The sequence below is a fragment of the Physeter macrocephalus genome, chromosome 14 (genome assembly GCF_002837175.3).
Source record: "Physeter macrocephalus isolate SW-GA chromosome 14, ASM283717v5, whole genome shotgun sequence".
NCBI lineage: Eukaryota > Metazoa > Chordata > Mammalia > Artiodactyla > Physeteridae > Physeter > Physeter macrocephalus.
Window position 1 is genome coordinate 81290141 of NC_041227.1, and position 20220 is coordinate 81310360.

Consider the following 20220-nt stretch of genomic DNA (forward strand, 5'->3'; position numbering starts at 1 on the left):
CTGCGCGTCCGGAGCCTGTGCTCCGCAACGGGAGAGGCCACAGCGGTGGGAAGCCCGCATACCACAAAAAAAAAAAAAAAAAAAGATATGAGCACTGGGATTTATAAACATTGTGCTCTCGATGCCCCAGCAGGGAGTGGGCCGCCCCAGGTCCACTGCAGTGAACAGCTACGCTTGAGTTATTGCTGCTTAGAGAGAACTATTTGGAAACTTGCAGTCAGTTTCACCCAAACAGTGGAAAAGCCTAAACATAATAAGCCAGGCAACCCTGTCGGGGCGCTGGCTCCCAGCAGATGAAAGCCCCTCTGTTACCCGGGCTGTGACGTGCAGCAGGAAGCAGGGTGTCCCCGTGGTGCCCGGGCACCAGAGCTTTGCCTGCGGGTCCAGGCTGGTTCCTGAACGTGAATAACATTGACCGTGAGCCCAGGCCAGCAAAGGAAAGAAGTTCTCCCAAGGCAAAGGCAGCAGGCGTAGGGCTTTGAGAACTGTTTCCAATGTCAGGTGCACTTTTTCTCTTGGTGGCATCATTTTGAAGTCAGAAAACACACTTGTACGCACTCGAACACGTTTTCTGCATTCAGTGGGGCCTTTTTATTAATGTTGTCCACATCGCTCATTATCCCCTCCTGGTCCTTGTCACCACACACGTGCACTCTGTGCAGACCCGCTGCTGGAGCGTCTGCACTATGTTAGGAGCTGGTCTTGCGACATCACCAGCCAGGGGTATAAACACGCATCCTGGCTCGGACATCCCCCACTCCCATGCTTCTGAAAGTTTGATGTTTTTCAAAATAAAACGTTTAAAGAAATAAAGACACAGAAATACTGGAAATGCTAAAGCAGTTTTTTCCTTATGACTGGAGGTGTTCCTGTGGTCATTGTCACAGCGCTTTTGCTTAAAATCAAAAGAATTCTGCCCCCCTTCCCATATTTACAGAATGCAGAGGGACAGATTGTTGGAGTCGGGGAAGGGAAGGGCGGGGCGGGGGGGGGAGTGGCAGGTTTTATGTGCGGCTGGGGTGCAGGGATCATCACTCCCACCTCGGAAGGGGGGCAGGTGCTTGGGGCGGGCGCAGCTCTGATTGGCTGTGGGCACCTCTCTCCCCGTCCTCTGTCCTCTGCTGCACTTGGGTGGCCTCACTCTGAGAACTGGTCCAACCTGTTTGCTTCTGCAGGTTTCTTTGCAGGGGTGGGGGCAGGGGGTGTTTACCTGTCAGGCCACCTGCAGCAGCAGTTCGGCTATACATTAGAAATGTCAGCCAATAAAAGGGAATAAAAGAGCCATAACTGGATCATGACACTGGCTGAGCTCAGGGGCGCGGAGTGCTCCTTTGGCATCATTCCCAGGGTTGGGAGAAGGGGCTCGGAGCTGCTGTGTGCACAGGGTTTGGAGCCAGCAGAAATAATCACGGTGGCTTCTGATGGGGAGGGTTCCAGGAGTATGGTCCTCTTGGTTAATCTCCCATCATGCTGTGAGCTGTGCCCATTCTACAAGTGGGTTAACTCCTGGGCGACTCAGGCCCTGGGCCCCTCCAGGCAAGTTTTGGGGTGGCACCAGGTCTCTGGGTTGCCATCAAGGGAGCGTTTGTCACAGGGATGACCACACCCCTTGTGAGGAAGGCCCACATGTGCGTCTGTCCCCCGCACTGGACAGTGAGCCCCTTAGGCAGGGGCTGTAAATGGAGGCTGGGGGTCAGGAGTCAGGTGATGTAGGGATTGTGGCAGACAGAGCATGTGCTCCCACCAGGGTGGGAAGGGGGCTGAGTTCTTGTTGCTTCATGAGAACAAAGGCCCCACGTTGCTAGATCTTCCTTTTTTTTTTTCCCAAAGAAAAGCCAAAAATTTGGATATCTATTACTCTGTCAATTTTTAAATGTTGGGGCTGACTTTGAAAATGGGGCTAAAATTGGCCCATGAAGAATCAGTAAAGCACTAAAGAAAATTCAGTGGTGACCGAAGACCTTCCCTTCCAATGAGATCCAGGTCCCAAAGGTTTTACGGGTGAATTCTGTCAAACTTCAACAAACTGTCCATCCTTTTACGAGTTGCTCCAGAAAATAGCAAACAAGAGAAAGCTGCTCAGCATGTTGTATGAATTTCATATGAATTTGGAGGGACACACAAATCAGCCCATAACAGACACATAGAGTATGTGCTGTGTGAGTGTAATTCCAGGATGGAGCCATTAGTGGGTGTTGTTGGGAAAACTGGCTAACCATCTGGGGAAAAGCAAACCAGATCCCCTTCCTCACAGACAAAAGGCCTAAATATGAACCCAAAAACTATTTGGCAGAAGGTAATTGCTATGGACTGAACCATGTCCCCCAGATTCACTTATTGAAGCCCTAAGCCCCAATGTGATGGCATTTGGAGGCAGGCCTTTGGGAGGTGATTGGCTTTAGGTGAGGTCAGGAGGGTGGGCCCCCAATGGTGGGATTAGTGCCCTTATAAGAAGACACCAGAGAGCCTCGCACGCTCGCTCTTTGCCACGTGAGGGCACAGCAAGAAGGCAGCCTGAGTAAAGCCGAGGTGTGCTCCTGAAAAAAGGGAAGAAACAGGGTGGGATCTGTAGCACGATGCCATTTGGGGGTAAATTTAAAGTACACGCATATAGCTCAAGATTCCATGTTGTGAGAGAAAGCATACAATGAAAAGGAAATCCCTCAAATTTCAGAACAAGCACCAGTGCAAGGGGGACGGGGGGGCAGTGGGTAGAAGGGGGAGAAATTGTCAACAAGAGCAGATCACCAGTGTCATGAACTCAGGGGCACAAATCTGCATCTGAGGTTTAAGATGCTAGTAGGTCCCACTAAATGCTGGCAGGGGCAGATGCAGTTTGTGGTTCCATCGGGAACATTGGTGTTTGCTGCTGAGTGGGTGGCCGAGCGGGAGGCTGATGGGGGATGAGGGAGAGGTCCAGGTCTGTCCCCCCGACATGTGCCCGCTGTTAGAGAGGGGGGCGGAGGTGGGGTGTCCCAGGAGGAGGACGGGGAGAGTGGGAAGGGCTCTGCTTCCCTAGAACCCGGAGCGCAGCGGGCCGCCTGGTCTCTCCCACCAGCCCCGTCGTCCAGAAGGAGGCTGGTGCTCTCTGGCCGGCTGAGCGCTGGGCTCGTCCCAGAACTGGGGTCTACGTCCGTGTGGCCCTGCCAAGTGACCGTGGACAGGCCTGCCCATGCTATGTGCTGGAAGGGTCTGCGGTGGCCCCGTGAGCTGCAGAGTCGGTATCTGAGGCTCAGCGTGGAGGGTGGGCCGCCAGGGCTTTGCAGCACTTTGGTGAGTGAGTCCTTCCCGGGCCATCTTCTTGGTGGCTTGAGGGCACAGTGGCATTCTGTAAGACACGCCCCCACGGGCAAGCTTCCAGGGCCTTTACCCCAGGGCCCTGGGACCCCTGGGGCACCTGCCTCCTGCAGGGGAGAGGGGTACAGCTGGTGAGTGTGGTGGGTCATCGGCGCAGCCTGGGCTGGTCTGAGCCACTGCAAGGCCAGTCTGCTAGGCCGTGGGCTTTGGGGCCACACAAGGCTGCCCATCCCACACCGTCTCCTGGTCGCCAGCCCCACGCAGTCTAATCTGGGAGGCCACCCGCCCTGAGAGCAGGTTTGAGGTCAGATCACGGACGCCGGAAGGAGTTGGCTGGTGTTTCACCCCAGGAGTGGGTGTTCTCTGACCATCAGAGAACATTCTTCACCCTCATTCTGAAGAGATGGCCTGTGGGAGAAGGCCCGGTTTCCATGGCAATGTGTTCACACCCCCAAGGCCTCAGGGCCAGGGTGTGGCTTCTGCCAGGGTGGGGACGGCAGGTGACACCCAGAACCGATCACCACAGGGCCCTCCCGGGGGGGTGGATGCCACCAGGAGCTGGGAACCAGGCACGTCCAGCGCCCACCCCCAGGGCTCGGGGGCACCTCAGGGTCGAGGGAGGCCCCCCTCCGCGGGCTGGTGCCTTCCCTTCTTGCCTTAGAATTGTTTTCAGAGGCACTTTGCTGCTTAGCTAAGGTCAGGGTGAAGTGAAGGCTTAGGTGGCCTTGGCTGCTGACTTGACTGTAGCTTCGAAGGTCTTGTTTCCAAGGTCAAAACAAGTAACTTACCAGCAGGATGTGTTCTAAACATTTACTTGCAAGTCAAGAATTAGCTTTATTTTATTTTCTGCGCGTCCGGAGCCTGTGCTCCGCAACGGGAGAGGCCACAGCGGTGGGAAGCCCGCATACCACAAAAAAAAAAAAAAAAAAAGATATGAGCACCTTCCCCCTCCCCGTGTCCTCAAGTCCATTCTCTAGTAGGTCTGTGTCTTTATTCCTGTCCTTCCCCTAGGTTCATCAGAACCATTTTTTTTTTTTTTTTTTTTTTTAGATTCCACGTATGTGGGTTAGCACGCGGTATCTGTATGACAGACTAGGTCCATCCCCCTCACTGCAAATAACTCAATTTCGTTTCTTTTTATTAGCCGTATTTTAAAATGGCACTCGGGCAGTGGGGTTTGGTTTTAAAATAAACAAAACCCAAAATGTCTGTGTTGTTGGAATTAGCTGTGATGAACATTTAAACTACTTTTGGGCTGCAGATAACAAGCCCCAAATGGAGCAGCTCCGTTTGCATGATTTTTGCAGAAATATATCAAGTTGAGATTCATTAGTGGGTTTTCTTTTTTTAACTGAGGTATTGTTGATTAACGATATTATGTGTTTCAGGTGTATGACATAGTGAGTCATAATTTTTAATGGTTATATTCTATTCATAGTTACTACAAAACACTGGCTGTATTCCCTGTATAGTTCAGTGCATTCCTGTAGCTTATTTATTTTATACACAGTAGTTTGTACCTCTTACCCCCCTACCCTGTCTTGCCCCTCCCCCCTCCCTCTCCCCACTGGTGACCACTAGTTTGTTCTCTATATTTGTGAGTCTGCTGCTTTTTTGTTAATATTCACTAGTTTGTTGTATTTTTAAGATTTCATACATAAGTGAGATCATATAGTATTTGTCTGTCTGACTTATTTCACTTACCGTAATATCCTCCAACTACATCCATGTTGCTTCAAATGGCATTCTTTCATTCTTTTTTATGGCTGAGTGATAGTCCATTGTATATATGTACCGCATCTTCTTTATCCATTCATCTATTGACGGGCGCTTAGGTTGCTTCCGTGTCCTGGCTATTGTAAACAGTGCTGCTATGAACATTGGGGTGCACTATCTTTTCGAATTAGAGTTTTCATTTTTTTCAGGTATACACTCAGGAGTCGAATTTCTGGATCATAGGGCAACTCTATTTTTCGTTTTTTTCCGGAACTTCCACACTGTTCTCCATAGTGGCTGCACCAATTTACATTCCCACCAGCAGTGTAGGAGGGCTCCCTTTTCTCCACACCCTTTCCAACATTTGTGATCTGTGTTCTTTTTGCCGATGGCCATTCTGACAGGTGTGAGGTGTTATCGGAGGCCACACCCTGGTGTGAAGGGGAAAGTTCCAGGCTTCGAAGTGGACCCCCGTCTTCGGGAGGCCAGGCAGCAGAGGGGCTGCCTGATGGCGGCTGAGGTTCCCCTGTCTGAGGACCCTGGCCCTCGTAGCAAGACCAGGGAGGGTGCTGCTCAGACAGAGGCCTTGGGGCCCAGGCCACGCATCTCAAGACAGACTGCGGCTTGTTTTCCTTCCTGATCAGGAGACCAAGGGATCGGGGAAGCAGGCGGGGCTCAGGTGGGGCTCAGGTGTGCCTGGAGGTGGAAGCGTGACTTAGCCAAGCACGGAAGGACGGCGTCCACGTGGGTCAGGCCTGAGAGCCGAGCTCTGACCTGAGGTGCACCTGCACCCTCTCCCCACCGCCTCCCCGCAGCCTCTGGTCACCTGCCAGACCACTGGGGTGCTGCCCTCCTCCTCCTCCTCCAGAGAGAGAAAGAGGTATTTGAATAGAGGGGAAGTAACTGCCTTAAGACTTACTCATGTTTTCTGGGCCCTGGGAGGGGCACGCACAGGGCTGTTTGGATCTCTGGTCCTGCTTTTGCTTCCCCAGGGCCCGGCACGTGGGGCTCCTCTGAGGCTCCTCCACTGACCGGTTTTAATACAGGCAGGCGGGCAGCAAGCAGGCGTCTGACTGCCAGGGTGCATTTCCTGCCTGAGGGGCCCCAGCTTCATGCTTCTCTTTTGGGGAAACGTGTGCCTGGGGGGGGGTGGGTCACATCCCCGAGCGTGGTCATTGCATTTTGGGATCCAGACCCTGACCTCTGACCCTGCATCTGACTGCCATCCCGAGGAGATAAAGGGTCCTGGACCAGCGTGCACACTTCCCCTGGGCGATGGGGCGGCCCCACCTGCCCGGCAGCCTGCTCCTCTCCACGCTCCCTCCCATCCCGCCTGTGGGTCTGTTTCACACTAAACTCGGGCGATGGGACGGCCGGGCTGCCTGGTGGCCACAGCCCGAGCCAGCCTCGTCGGCCTCTGTGCCCCTCGAGTGAGCAGTTACAGAGTCTGCTTTCTTCCCATTTCTGCATCTGGTGTCTCTCAACACCCTTAGATGCAAAGCGTTCACCTGGGAAGAAGCAGAAAACAGGTTAAGACTGGTTGCCGTGTCCTAGTGGAAACAGTCACGATCTAGGTTTTGTAAGTGGAGTCTGTTGAGTGTGATCCCCTTTTTGTGAAACCCCAAAACGTGGCGATCAGGAGGTCGTGACCAAGGGACAGCGGGTCCCAGGGCTCGTCGTCTCCCCTGAGTTGGGGAGCAGGGGCTGTGTGAAGCCCCGTGAGGGGCAGGTCGCCTGGTGCCCCTGCAGCGCCCCCACGCTGTGCTTTCTTTTCCAGCGACATATTCGATGCCATGTTTCCCGTCACACACATCGCTGGGGAGACCGTCATACAGCAAGGTACGCCCCCTTCTGTGCCTCCTTGGGGCCAGAGCCCCCTGGGAAGAGTTGGTTAGTCACTTAAAAAGTGCATTTAGGGCTTCCCTGGTGGCGCAGTGGTTAAGAATCCGCCTGCCAGCGCAGGGGACACGGGTTCGAGCCCTGGTCCGGGAAGACCCCACTTGCCGCGGAGCAACTAAGCCCGTGCGCCACAGCTACTGAGCCTGCGCTCTAGAGCCCGCGAGCCACAACTGCTGAGCCTGCGCTCTAGAGCCCGCGAGCCACAGCTACTGAGCCTGCGCTCTAGAGCCCGCGGGCCACAACTGCTGAGCCTGCGCTCTAGAGCCCGTGCTCTGCAACAAGTGAAGCCATGACAATGAGAAGCCCGTGCACCAAAACGAAGAGTAGCGCCCGCTCGCCTCAACTAGAGAAAAGCCCAGGCACAGCAACGAAGACCCAACACAGCCCAAACTGAAAACAAATAAATAAATTCATTTAAAAAAACGTATATTATACAACACTCTCATTGTCTGTCTTGAGAAAAGCCACTAATGACACTGCAGAACAGTCCCCTTAACAAGTTAACATGTGTTAATATGTTTCGATAACCTCCTTGTTATTAAGGACATGGCGGAGCTGTGCTGAGTCCTGGCGACACGCTGGGAGTGGATTTCAGGTGGCGGTGTCAGGAGAGGACGTGCCTGTCGGCCTGACTGGAGTAACCGTTTCCCTACGTGTGTGAAATAGGCCATCGTGTTCTGCACCTTCCATACATACAGCTTTTATTTAAAGATTTTTTAAAATTGATGAGACCTGGTACTGCTTAGCAGAGGTCTATGAAGCAACGCCGAAAGGTGGTTTATTACAAGAAAAACAAAACTCTGCATTCTTGCATCACGTGTCCTGTTTCCCTTTTCTCGTAGGGGATGAAGGGGATAACTTCTACGTAATCGACCAAGGGGAAGTGGACGTAAGTATCTTGAACTGTTTTTGGAAAATAACTCCTGTCTCTGCGCACAAGCTCAGGGCTAGAAAACGTCTTTCTGAGTGATGCGTTTCCAGTTTTTCAATGCAGAAGTGATAGAGTTCACTTAAAAGATACTGTCAGCACATCTGAGCACAGAGTGAAATAAGGGCGCCTGCCGTCCGCTTCCTGCACAAGCCGACTGCGGTCCCGGGACCCCAGTTGAGCAGCCCTGCCCCAGCCAGGAGCCCACGACCCAGCAGGCTCACTCAGCCACACCGGGTGCTCACGCTTTTTAAATGTCTACAGGCCCCGTGGCTCCGGCTTTACGAGGGAACCAGACTCCATCCATCCCAGGGACGTGGTGCTCCCTGACTTCGTTCAGCTTCCTCCCCTTCCTGCCTTCAGGAGTGAGGGACCCAGGCTCTGATCTGAAGAGAGGAACACCTCCTTCAGTCACCTGCCGCGCGCCCCCCACCCCACACCATAGGCTGAGCCACCCTGCTTGGCTGGCGGTGTCCTTGCTTGGGGCCCCCGCGTGGGCGTCTCCACATGCGGGGCTCGGCCTGTGCTGCCCTCTGCCCCAACCTCCCCCCCACCCCCTCCCCCTCCTCCTTCGGCCTCCATGAGTGTCATCCTCTCAGCTGGGCGTTAGCAGTGCATCTGCCCCCAAGGTTTTCTCTGTGGCCCTGATTCGGTCCAGCTTGTGCACCCGTTCCCAGGAGCGTCTGGTTAAGGCCGGTCCCCGCGGCAGACTGGCCCCCGCGCCCCGGGCTCGGGACTGAGCCCGTCCTGGGGTTCTGGAGTCCACGGTCCCGGCACCGTCAGGGCACATCCGAGGGGCCCCCGAGCCAGCCCCGGGCCCGGGATGCCAGTGCCGGGGACGGGGCAGGGATGGGGCACTGGCGGTCTCCACACGCCCCGCCCACAGTCCGAGCCCCCGTGAGGTGGGGTTCCCGCTGCCGTCTGGCAGTGCCGCCCCGGTGCGCTGGCCCTCAGGGCTCGGCTTCTGGCACTGCCGGGCCATCGTGGGGGGCTGGGGGGGCATTTGCTCACTTGTTCCGCCAGCAGCACGTCTGCGTGCGTGTGCTCGCGTGTTCTGGGAACCGGCGGGCGGCCCTCGGCTTCCGGAGCTGGTGGCACAGGAAGTGACTCACCACGGGGACGTCAGGGCAAGCGGCACACCGAGTCGGGGTTTCTGTGCGTCCTGAGCGCGGGGCCTGGACCAGGCCCCTGGGGGCGGGGGCCGTTCTGTCTCACCCCACAGGCGGAAACTGAGGCGGGAGCCCGGGCCCGGGGCGGCCGTGGCTGCAGAGCGGGTGGCAGATGGCGGGTGAGCGCAGGCTGCGGCTCCGACCGGGCTCAGGCTGCCAGCAGAGCCACCTCCTGTGGGCTTCGCTTTGGGTTAAAACAACACCAGCCCAGGAAGCAGAGGAGACCCACGAGGCTGCCTCGTCCCGGTGTCTCCAGAGCTGCCCCCTTCAGAGGTGCCGAGGGGTCGGCTGCCTCCAGGCTCAGGTCTGGGTCCTTCCTCGGACCCTGATCCCTGTGTGGGCTTCTTCTGCACCTCGGTCCCTCTGCTGTCACCACTCGACATCCTGTCCCCCGTCCTCCGTCCCTTTCTTGTTTTTTTAAAAATAAATTTATTTATTTATTTATTTATTTATTTATTTATTTATGGCTCCGTTGGGTCTTCGTTGCTGCGCGCAGGCTTTCTCTAGTGGCGAGCGGGGCTGCTCTTTGTTGCGGCGCGCGGGCTTCTCGTTGCGGAGCACGGGCTCTAGGCGCGCAGGCTTCAGTAGTTGTGGCACGTGGGCTCAGTAGTTGTGGCGCACGGGCTTAGTTGCTCCGCGGCATGTGGGATCTTCCCGGACCGGGGCACCAACCCGTGTGCCCTGCGTTGGCAGGCGGATTCTCAACCACTGCGCCACCAGGGAAGTCCCCCCTTTCTTGTTTTCTTGCTCAAATGTCGATTGAGCACTCGTGTGCTGGACACTTACAAAGGCCTGAGGATACACTTTTGGGGCCATGGTCCCTGCCCTTGGGGTTCATAGTCGTTGGGGAGACACCCTGGAAGGACATTCCCAGTGAGCATCTTGCCTCTGAGCCTCTACCTGTCCTTTCCCTTGTTTTCTTGCTCAAATGTCGATTGAGCACTCGTGTGCTGGACACTTACAAAGGCCTGAGGATACACTTTTGGGGCCATGGTCCCTGCCCTTGGGGTTCATAGTCGTTGGGGAGACACCCTGGAAGGACATTCCCAGTGAGCATCTTGCCTCTGAGCCTCTAAGTCCCCCCTATCTTGTTTTCTTGCTCAAATGTCGATTGAGCACTCGTGTGCTGGACACTTACAAAGGTCTGAGGATACACTTTTGGGGCCATGGTCCCTGCCCTTGGGGTTCATAGTCGTTGGGGAGACACCCTGGAAGGACATTCCCAGTGAGCATCTTGCCTCTGAGCCTCTACCTGTCCTTTCCCTCTGTTCTTACTCCTGCTCTGACTTGCAAACTTCTATGCATCCTTCGAGACCCCACCCAGGCAGAGCCACTGGGCTGGCGACCGAGATGGGGGCTCTCCCTCGTGCACAGGGTCCCACAAAGATTGGGTCCTGCTTTCCACCCCCCGGAGTGTCCTCCCTCTTCTGCATTCCTCGGAGTCACATGACTTCTCTAGTTCAATCCCAAAGATGTCGCCAAAGTGCTGACTCGTGTCACCAGAGCGTGTGGCTCAGTGAGAGTTGAAATGACCCTGGGGTTGGCACGTCAGAGCCCGGGTTCTGCCCAGCAAAGCAGATGCAGGGACGGCTGACCTTTGGCCCAGAGCCCTGTCCTTGTCTTTCGAGGAGCCTCAAGGGCCCACCGTCGGAGTCCCGTGAGATGTGCCTCCCTGGCTGGTGTGCTCCACGCAGATGCGAGAGCCCAGGCCTTGTGGTTTCCTGGCTGCTGCCTGGACCTGGGCCCTCATGCCTGGAGTGGCAGCATCTCTGTGTTACTCCACATGCGGGGTCGGGTGGAGGCCCTGTGGGTGCCCCCAGTGTGTCCGCCCCGCCTTCTGTCCCCATTAATCCACCTCCCACCGCCCTCTCGGCAGACCCCGTGCACAGTGAAGATGCCCTCTCCCTCGAGGGGAGGAATGGCCCCAGGTGCTGGCGGCCACCTCCCCTCTGAAGGTGTGAGCACACAGGAGGGTGTGAGAGGCGGGCACCCACTGGACCCACCACTGCCTGAGCGGAGATGCTGGAACCGGCCACAGGGCTGAGCGCTGGCGGGAACCCTACCTGATGGGTGGTGGGCCCGGGGCGGGGGGGGCTGTCCCCCGAGACAGGCCCCTTGGCCCCAACCGCTCAGCCCTGGGCGTCCTTGCCCACTCGCCCCCTCCGGACTCAGGACCCCTGTCCCAGCAAACTGTAGAGTGCCAGGTGCTCTCACCTGCTGGCCCGCACCTCCATCTGTGAGTGAGGGGAGGGGCTGGCTTGGCCCACTTCTCTGGGCAGGACCCCTCCCGGCCCCCAGGGATGTCAGTCACCGAGCCAGGTCTCTCCAGGCGGGGGATATGGGGAGGCGACCGTGTGACGGGGAAGTGGGGTCACTTGCTGTAACTGGGGTTACAGGCAGGTCCAGCCCTCCCCGCAGCGGCTCAGGTACGAAGGCAGCCGTGAGATGCCCGAGCCCGGATGTCTGGGCACTGTGGGCGGATGCCACTTTCTGGCTAACTCTCCAGTTCGGGACAGTCAGCCCGGATGGGACAAGGCGGTGACTTGGGGGCCGCCCCTCCGTCAGGCTCATCGGAGTTTCCAGCTGCTGGTGGGCGTGGGAGGGCCGGGCGGGGCCAGGGAGCTCCTGTGATGTGGGCGTGAGCGCACATGCAGGGCCCGAGCCTTGGCGGTGAGGCCACGTGTAAAGGAATCAAAAGATGCTCAGTCAGGAACCTGGGGTGAAGAAGTGGCCTGCTGGCTACCAACACACGTTCTAATGATGACTGTTATCACCGCTCTGGGTACGAAGCTGCAGCTTCTCCCAGGCCTGGAGCCGTGTTTCGTTTGCTCCTTTCTGGCTCTGCCTTCAGGGGAGCAGGGGAGTGACCCCTGACCAGGGACTGGCCGCTTGGGAGGGTTCTGAGGGTGGCTTTTGAGGCTGAGTGAGGCCCATCTTGTGAGGGCGGGGGGAGTGGAGACTGTGTCCATCACGTTGTCGCCCTGAAGCCCCCAGGGTGTGGGCTCCCCTCGGAGGCCCCATCCTGGCCTTTAAACGGGCATGGTTTGGGGGCGGTCATCCAGATCCCCCCTTCTGCAGGCTGGACACTGCCCTCTGACCCGCGGCGCCCTGGGTGTGGGGGGACGGCCAGGTGACCGGATGCCAAAAACACCAGCTTGGTTTAAATTACGGTTTTCCAGAGAGACGTGGAGAGTGCTGGCTGCAGTGTGTGTGTCACCGAGAGCTATAATCCATTTTCCTAAGTATAAAAATATCTCCCAATTTGTTTTATTCGTGGAACGTAGCATTTCCACTTGAAAGGATGCTCCTCGGCTGACCTTACAGGCTCAGGAGCACGGTTCCTCCCCGATCCTTCCGGGCCTTTGGTGCTTCAGGGCCTCCTTGGGGGGGGGGGTCTACCCCACCCCAGGCTCCAGCCCCCCGCACAGGGCTCCCCCGGTTTCACGAGATGTCTGGGAGGAGAGCCGTTTCCAGCCTCCAGAGGTGGGAGGGACCTCCCGGGGACAGAGCACCCCAGGCCGTCAGGCTCCATGGGTCACGGCCCGCCGGTCTGCTTGCCTGGTGCTCTGTCTTTTATTTTTTAAGTGGTAAAGTACACATAACATAAAAGTTGCCCTCTTAACCGTTTTAAGGGTCCGGTTCAGGGGCGTCAAGCACGTTCACACTGTTGTGCAGCCGTCCCCTCCATCATCTCCAGAACTTTCTCATCTTCCCTAACTGAGACTGTGTCCCCATTAAACACCAACCCCCAGCCCCGGGCCCCCACCCTCTCCCTGCCGTCTCTGTGGCCCTGGCGCCTCCAGGGACCTCCCAAGTGGAACCACGCAGTGTCCGTCCTCCTGGGCCTGGCTCATCTCACTCAGCGTCACGTCCTCAGGGTTCATCCACGCTGTAGCAGGTGTCAGAGTTTCCTCCCTTTTTAAGGCTGAGTCACATTCCACTGCACGGATGGCCCACGTCTTGTTTATCCGTTTACCTATTGTGCCCCGCCTTGGTGGCTGCCACCCTGAGCCGTGCTGCTGTGGACGACGGGGCTGTGCAGGGACCTGGGCGTCCTGCTCTCAGGCGCTCTCTGCTGACCGGCCACTTCCTGGGCGCTGGGTGGCCACGGCCCCGAGCCGGCTGTGAAGCTTTCCTGCAGCATCTCACCCACAGGGTGTGTCTGGGGGCCCAGCACCCCTCTTGGTCCCCTGCTGAGGTCCTGGTGGCCCTACTGTGGCCAGAGGCTGCTCTGGAATCACGGACAGGTGCCCGAGAGCCCCCTGTGTGGTGGTGGTAATGTGATGACAGCTCGGGGAGGGGACCGGTCCACGTGCACACCCCACACTGGGCCCTTGACGGGGGGCATGGTCACCCCGGAAGTAAGTGGCACTTCAGACGTGGATTGGGATCCTGATGGGACCCTGCCTTGTGGCACCTCAGAGAGCATGATGTCTGTGGGGGGAGGGCGGGAGGAGGCCCAGGAGTGTGGCGGGTTCCGAGGAGGGAACCTGGCTGGCGGCTGGACACCCCTGCGGAGTGGCTGCTGACCCCATGGGGCTGGTCCACGTGACCCGGGCACCACAGACAGGGAGCTGGGAGGGAGTCTCTGGGAGGAGTTGCCTCTCAAGCAAAACCAGACAGTCGACTTTCCCCAGGTGTTTTGGGCTAAAGAGGGTTGAGGCTCGGAACCGGGTTTACCTGGGAAGAGCAGCCGGCATACCTGGACTCACCTGCAGAGACTCACCTGCTTGGACGCCCCGTCTCTTTGTGGCCGGAGCCTGGGACGCCAAGGAGCTGGGCCATTAGCTTTTTCTCACCATCTGTGAAACCAAAACCAACAGCGGCTGGCACACCCAACTCGCTTCCTTGTCCGGGGGGCTCCGGGTTGTGTGGGAAGTGGCTGCAGGGTGCAGGGGGGCTGAGGCCGCAGGACCCCCCATCCGGTGTAGTGGATGACTCAGTGACTGAGTCTTTCTCCACTCACCCAACAGTTATTTCAACTGAATTTCTGTTTTCTGTGGAGTCGAGTGTTGAACCGAAGCGTCCCGGGTTTGGGGGCAGGCGGGGAGGCAGCCCCCCTGGCGTTCCCAGCTGCTCGTCCGTCTTGGCGCGGCCGAGGTCCCCATCTCAAGTCCCCCTTGATGGAAACGCAGTGCTGCCTCTGATGCTGCTTCTGGGGTCTCATTAAGCAGATTCTTGTGCCTTCAACCCAGTCAATCACCGTCTGCACCTCCGTCCAAAGTCGAATCAGAGCTGGTCCATCATGGGCAGGCATCAGCATGGCCTCTGGGCTGCACCCCTGGGGTCTGATTCAGTCGGTCGTTGTCGGGGTTGGCGGGGGGCGTGCACCTGGGTTTCCGCAGGTTCCCAGGTGATGCTGTGCGCCTGGTCCGCACACCACCTGCTGAGGAACGTGGTCGAAGGCTGTGTTTCTGGACGCCCCTCGCTCCTCCCCGCTCCCCTCCGGCCCCCCAGCTGGGCTCCAGCTGAAGCAGGGGGAGCCTCCCACTCGTGAACCTGGCCTCGGCTGTGCTGGGGCCTTCTGGCCCTGAGACGAGCAGCTCCCTGTGTGGTCTTGCTGCATCCGTGCCCTCCGAGTTCAGTCCTGCCTCAGGGCCTTGGCTCGTCCTGTGCCCCCGCCTCAGATCTCTTCCCCCGGTCTTTTCAGGGGGCCCCTCAGGCTGGGCTCGAATTCGCCTCTTCAGAAGTCCTCTCTGAACGGTCTGGACCGCGGCTCTGCCTTCCCTTCCCTTCAGGGCCTGCGCTCGTTTTCATGACGGTTAACGCTTGTGTGATGATCACCGACCGGTCGGCCGGTAAGTCCTGGTGAACAGGAATCCACACGCTCTTCACCGCTGAACCCAGCAGTTGGAACGTGCGGGGCACCCAGCTTGCTGGGGGTGACACGGGGGTGACAGCGAGTGAACGAGCGAACGAAGAACCGCCGGGCGGGAGCTCTGGGTTCAGCCGGAGAAGCCGGGCAGCGGCGGGCGCGTAAACGTGGCCCAGTAGGGCCTCCCACCACTTTTCTTTTAAAAGAAGGAAAAACAAAAATGAAACCAAGCACGAAGTAGCCCCTTTGCGTGCCAGCTGGGGTGGGGCCGGGCACTGCGCGGCCGTGGTGACAGAGGCCAGTGTCCCGAGAAGGCTGGCCCTTTGTGCTCCGTGGGGCGGCCATGGCCCGTCCTCGGCTCCGCACAATGCTCTTCTCTGACGCCTCTGAGGGCGCTGTCGGGACCTCGGTGGGGAAGGGGTCCTCACGGCCCCCTGGTGATGCGCTCCGGCCCAGGTGCCCTTGGTCCCGTGTGCCCAGCGGTGGCAGCTGCCTGCGCGCTCTTTGGGGACGCACCCTGGGGAAGTGGAGGTGCAGCCTCTGCTGGTGCCTCTCCTAAGCCACCTACCCTGTTCCCTGGGGGACCCTGTGCTACTTGGCGGGTGATGGGGGTGGCCTGCCCCCCGGCAGCCATCCGAGGCAGTGGTTCCTTCTCCCCCTGAGGTGGGAGCGGGGAGGCCGCGCACCCTCCCCAGGGTCCGTATGTCTGGCGAGGCTCCCAACCCGAGATCCATGGTCCTCTGAGCCCACGTCGCTGTGGCGACCCCGCACCGAGGGAGCAGGCGCGGGCGCCAGGGGAGGGCCGGCTGGTGCGACCTGGGAGACGGCGTTCAGCAGACGGCGCGGATACCCCGTGACGCCGCCAGTGCCACCCCCACCCCCTGCGTCACCCACGAGAGTGAGGCCGTTTAGTCACACGCGAGAAGGTTTGAGGCCCCCTCCGGAATCAGAGCTGAAACTAGACAGCACCCGTCACCCACAGCCTGGGGAGTTGGCGGTGCGGCCGTGAGAACGGACGGAGCGGACCCAGCGCTCAGACTCGCCCGGCACGGAAGGACGTGCTGGGGTTCCTCTCAGCCGCACCGCGGTTATCTGAAGGCACCTGAGCCCTCGAGGGGCCCCGGGAGTTCCTGGCGCCTGGAAACGTCCCGCGCCCTGACCTGAGTGGTGGAGAGACTCACTGCGCTGCACGCTTAGGGTCGGACAGGTTAAGGTTGGAGAGTTGTATCCACGCAGAGAGGATTTTCCAAGCATACAAGCCCTGGGAGGGGAGGACCAGCCGCGAGGGGAGCTGGTGCCAGCCCGGCCGTGCCTGGGTCACCGTGACTGCCCCTCCACAGACTCTGGTCCCCTTTGAGAAAACCGCAGGTGGCGGCTCTGGAGCTGCTCTCTGTGGGGAGCATCTCGGGGCAAAGCCGGGCGGACACACTCCCTGCCTGACTCCTCGAGGGCCTTGCTGAGCGGAAGCTGGTGTCTCTTCTCCCCGACGCCCGGCAGGGGCATCGTGCAGGCTCGCTGGGCGGGCAGGGCCTCGCGGGGACAGACGCGCAGGCCCCGGGTCGCTCTGTAAGCTGTCATCTCCGTTCCCCTGACACCTTGTGGGCAGGCCGGCCACTGCTCTCCAGCCTTGCTCACAGCGGACCCCGTTATCACCTGCGTGGTGCCCCGCAGGCTGGCGATTCTGTGCCTCAGTTATTATCAGGAGAATGAGTCATTGATTCCATAAGAATTGCTTCCATGATTCATCGCAATCCATTCTTTCCCGACATGCATACTTTCTGCCAATGGGAACCATTCTTTAAGCTCATTGACATCGAGGGAATGAACAGTGGTTGTGTTAATTTATAGTAAGCGAATCTGCATAATAAACAATCTGGGCCATTCTTGCAGGATGCGGACGTGCGGCCCCTGGATAGTAGGGACACTGTGCGGCGGGCGCCGCCCTCCCAGGCTGAAAGGGAATCTTGTCCGCCTTCTGGGCTCGGCCCTCGGCGCCAGCCTCCGCTCCCATTGACCACGGGCCCAGGCGCTTGGGTGCTACCGGCGGGGAGCGGAGGCCCCGGGGAGGCTCGGGAAGCCTGGCTCCTTCCTGGCCGCGGGGCCCGCCGGAGGGGGTGGGCCCGGGGCCGGGCTGCTCCCGGAGCCTCGGGCAGCAGGAACGGCAGGGAGGGCTGTCTGCGAACGAAGTGGCGGGGCCCGCACGGGTGGGGCGAGAGCGCCATGGCAGGGGTGACTCCCTGGTGTGCAGTCAGGGAGCCCGAGGCCCAGGTGGACAGCCCGTCTCTAGTCGGTGAGGAGCTGAGTCGCAGGCCGACCTGGGAGGTGGCGGCACTCGCTCTCCTGCAGACCAGGAGCCGGAGCGGTGCGCCCACCTGGGGCCTGGCCCGTCTCGTCGGCACTGACCGCCGAGGGCCTCCGCCTTTGTGCCCGTCCAGCCTCGGCTCTGGGTAGGGCTGGGCGTGAGGCGGGCGCCTCGGCCGATCCTGGGCCTGGGCAGGGCAGTGCCGAGTTCTGCCCGCCTGCAAGGGATCTGGGGGCTGCAGCGGCCTTGTGCCCTCCTGGGGGATGGAACAGAGGGCTCCCGCGCAGGAAGCAGCAGTGTAACCCCTGGCCCCCCGACGCTGTCCCCCTGTCCCCCGGAGGTGCATGTGGACGGAGGGTGGGTGGCCCCAGCCCCCGTGACGCTGTCCCCCTGTCCCCCGAAGGTGTATGTGAACGGAGAGTGGGTGACCAGCATCAGTGAAGGAGGTGCATGTGGACGGAGGGTGGGTGGCCCCAGCCCCCGTGACGCTGTCCCCCTGTCCCCCGGAGGTGCATGTGGACGGAGGGTGGGTGGCCCCAGCCCCCGTGACGCTGTCCCCCTGTCCCCCGGAGGTGCATGTGGACGGAGGGTGGGTGGCCCCAGCCCCCGTGACGCTGTCCCCCTGTTCCCCGAAGGTGTATGTGAACGGAGAGTGGGTGACCAGCATCAGTGAAGGCGGCAGCTTCGGAGAGCTGGCCCTCATCTACGGCACCCCCAGGGCGGCGACTGTGAAGGCCAAGACGGACCTCAAGCTCTGGGGCATCGACCGGGACAGCTACCGGCGCATCCTCATGGTGAGTGAGTGGTGCCTGCGTGGAGGCTTCGCCGGGGCTGGGAGGGCAGCCAGCCGAGTCTGATGCCCACCCGGCATCTCGCGGGAACCCTGGTTGTGTCCAGGTGGGGGCCATAAGTAGGGATGAGATGGGTGGCGAGTGTTGGAGGGCGTTCAGGAAGGTTACCCAAGAGGCAGGCAGACAGCTGGGGAAGCCCTTTTGCTTGCCTCCCCGTTCTCCTTAGAGCTAGAATGTGGTTGTGATGGCTGGAGTTCCAGCTGCCATTCTTGACCCTGAGGTGACGTTCCCCAAGGTGGAGGAGCAAATCACTGCGAGGAGCCTGGCCTCTGGGGCACGGTGGGACCGCAGTACCGGGCAGGCTGCTGGCCTCTAGGATTCCTTACCTGGGGACTGTCATTTTAGGTTTCTCACGTGCAGCCAGCTCCTCTCTTAGTTGGCACGGTGTGGGTGTAGGTGCGCACACCTGTGGAGGCTCACCGCGGGGCTCTCGGGAGCGACGGGGCAGGTGTTCACGGAAGGCTCCGGAGATGAGCCTGTGCGCTGAGAAGGCCCCTCCCAGGCAGAAGAGGCGGGACCTTCCCGTGCCCGCTGAGTGTCCGTCCTGCACGCGCACTGCCGGGTTCTCGGTGCTGGGACCCGTCAGGGAACTGGGAGGCTGACGTGCCGGTGGAGATGACGGAGCAAACGTACACCTCCTGTCGACAGTTTCCACGGAGGATGATAGAGCAGAGAGGGGCAGAGGTGGGGGCGGGGGGCTGATGTTTTAAAGAAAGCCCTGAGGCCCCCCTCCCTGAGACCCCTTTGTGACGACGAGGTGGTGTCGAGCAGAGGTCCGGAGCAGGGAGCCCTTGGCTGTCCAGGGGGAGAGTGTTCAGGCAGTAGAAACAGCCAGTGCAAGGGCCCTGGGGTGCAGGCCTGGCTGGCCTGTTCGTGGACCAGTGGGGACACAGGATGCTGGGATCCTGTGGTGGGTGGGGCGGGGGCCTGGACTCAGACGCTGAGTGCACCGGGAGCCCCGGCAGGAGTGTGGGCAGAGAAGTGGCAGGAGCCGCCCTGGACCCGGAGATGCCCGGGCACTTGGGAACCTTCTGGGTGAGAGTGGAGAGAGGTCCTGGCTGGCCGCTCTGGTCTGGGGGTCGTTCCCTTGTGGCTGCAGGTCTCCGGGCAGAGGCCCTTGGGGGCTGAGTGCCCCGTCCTCGTGGAAGTCACACTCCTTGGCTGTCCGTGCTCGCCCGTGGTGACCGCCGGGCCAGGTGCTTTTCTGCCGATCGAGTGGTGCTGGAGGACCTGGGCAGGGGTGGGCTCATTCCTGAGGGCAGCCCCCGGGGCTGGCGATGGTGTTTGCTCAAAGGCGGCCCCTGTGGGCCTGGGACCCGAGGAGTCCCGACGGCCTGGAGGGAGGTGACCCAGGTGAGCACATTGCTGGGAGACCCCGGGGCTGGACGTGCCGCTGCCAGGTGCCCTTTGGGCCTAGCTTGTCTCCTGAAGGCCAGCCTGGGCGGTGCAGTTTCTGGGGCGCGGGCTGTGGTTTGGGATGCTCTGGGGGAGGCCTGGGGAAGGTCTGGGATGTTTAGGACAGGCTCTGTGAGCTCAGTCCCAGCTGAGCCTGGACAGCCGGTCCTGCCTGCCCCGGGGGCCCCTCCAAAGGGGAACGAGGGAGAAGGGGTCGCCGGCTGCCGTGCTGGCTCCGCTGTAGCTCCTGATCCTTCGTGGTGCAGGGAGGGGCCGGTTCAGTCCTGGGGGCATCTGTTTCGTGTGGCTCGTCGTCTGTGCACTCGGAGGTCATCCACTGGGGGAGGCCCTGCCCTGCCCTGCTCTGCCGTGTGAGGTGAGGCCTCGCAGAATGTGCCTCCCGCTCTTTGGTCTTAAACCTGCCCGTTCCTGTTTTCTCCAGGAGAGATCACTGTCTGTGCGGGGAGGCACCCCAGGCACCCTCCCCCTTGCTGTCTCCTCTGGACGCACCTGGCCCGTTGCATAAGCCATTGTTTCTCCGCCACCGTCCACGCCGAGTCGTCCTTGGCTGTGGGACTTTTGCGGCTGGGACAGTACATTCAGGGAAGTTCCCAAACCACCGAGGCAGCTGGCGCTTCCTCTGTTTTAATTCTGGATCCCCGGGCACTAAGAATAGCCGCGGCTGCTCTGGGAGCCTACGGAGCCCCTGCATCTCGGAAAGAAAATGACAATGTGGCCCACCCGGAAGGGAGTGTCCGTGGACGGCGTCCATTGCTGCGTCAGCCCGTGGCTTGGGCGGACTCAGATGCACCCATCGTGCGACGAGTGGACCCTGAGCTGGACACACG

The 20220-nt window shown here is 59.8% G+C and overlaps 1 protein-coding gene across 4 annotated transcripts in view; it reads left to right on the forward strand.

Moving 5' to 3' along the window:
* PRKAR1B (protein kinase cAMP-dependent type I regulatory subunit beta) overlaps positions 1-20220 on the forward strand; it is an 88620-nt gene that overhangs the window by 46023 nt on the left and 22377 nt on the right. For all 4 annotated transcript variants that reach the window (XM_024124418.3, XM_055090510.1, XM_055090511.1 and 1 more), the window contains 3 exons: positions 6791-6852; positions 7755-7801; positions 17762-17920. In XM_024124418.3, coding sequence (XP_023980186.1) covers positions 6791-6852; positions 7755-7801; positions 17762-17920 — 268 coding nt within the window. The remainder of the gene's footprint in view (positions 1-6790; positions 6853-7754; positions 7802-17761; positions 17921-20220) is intronic.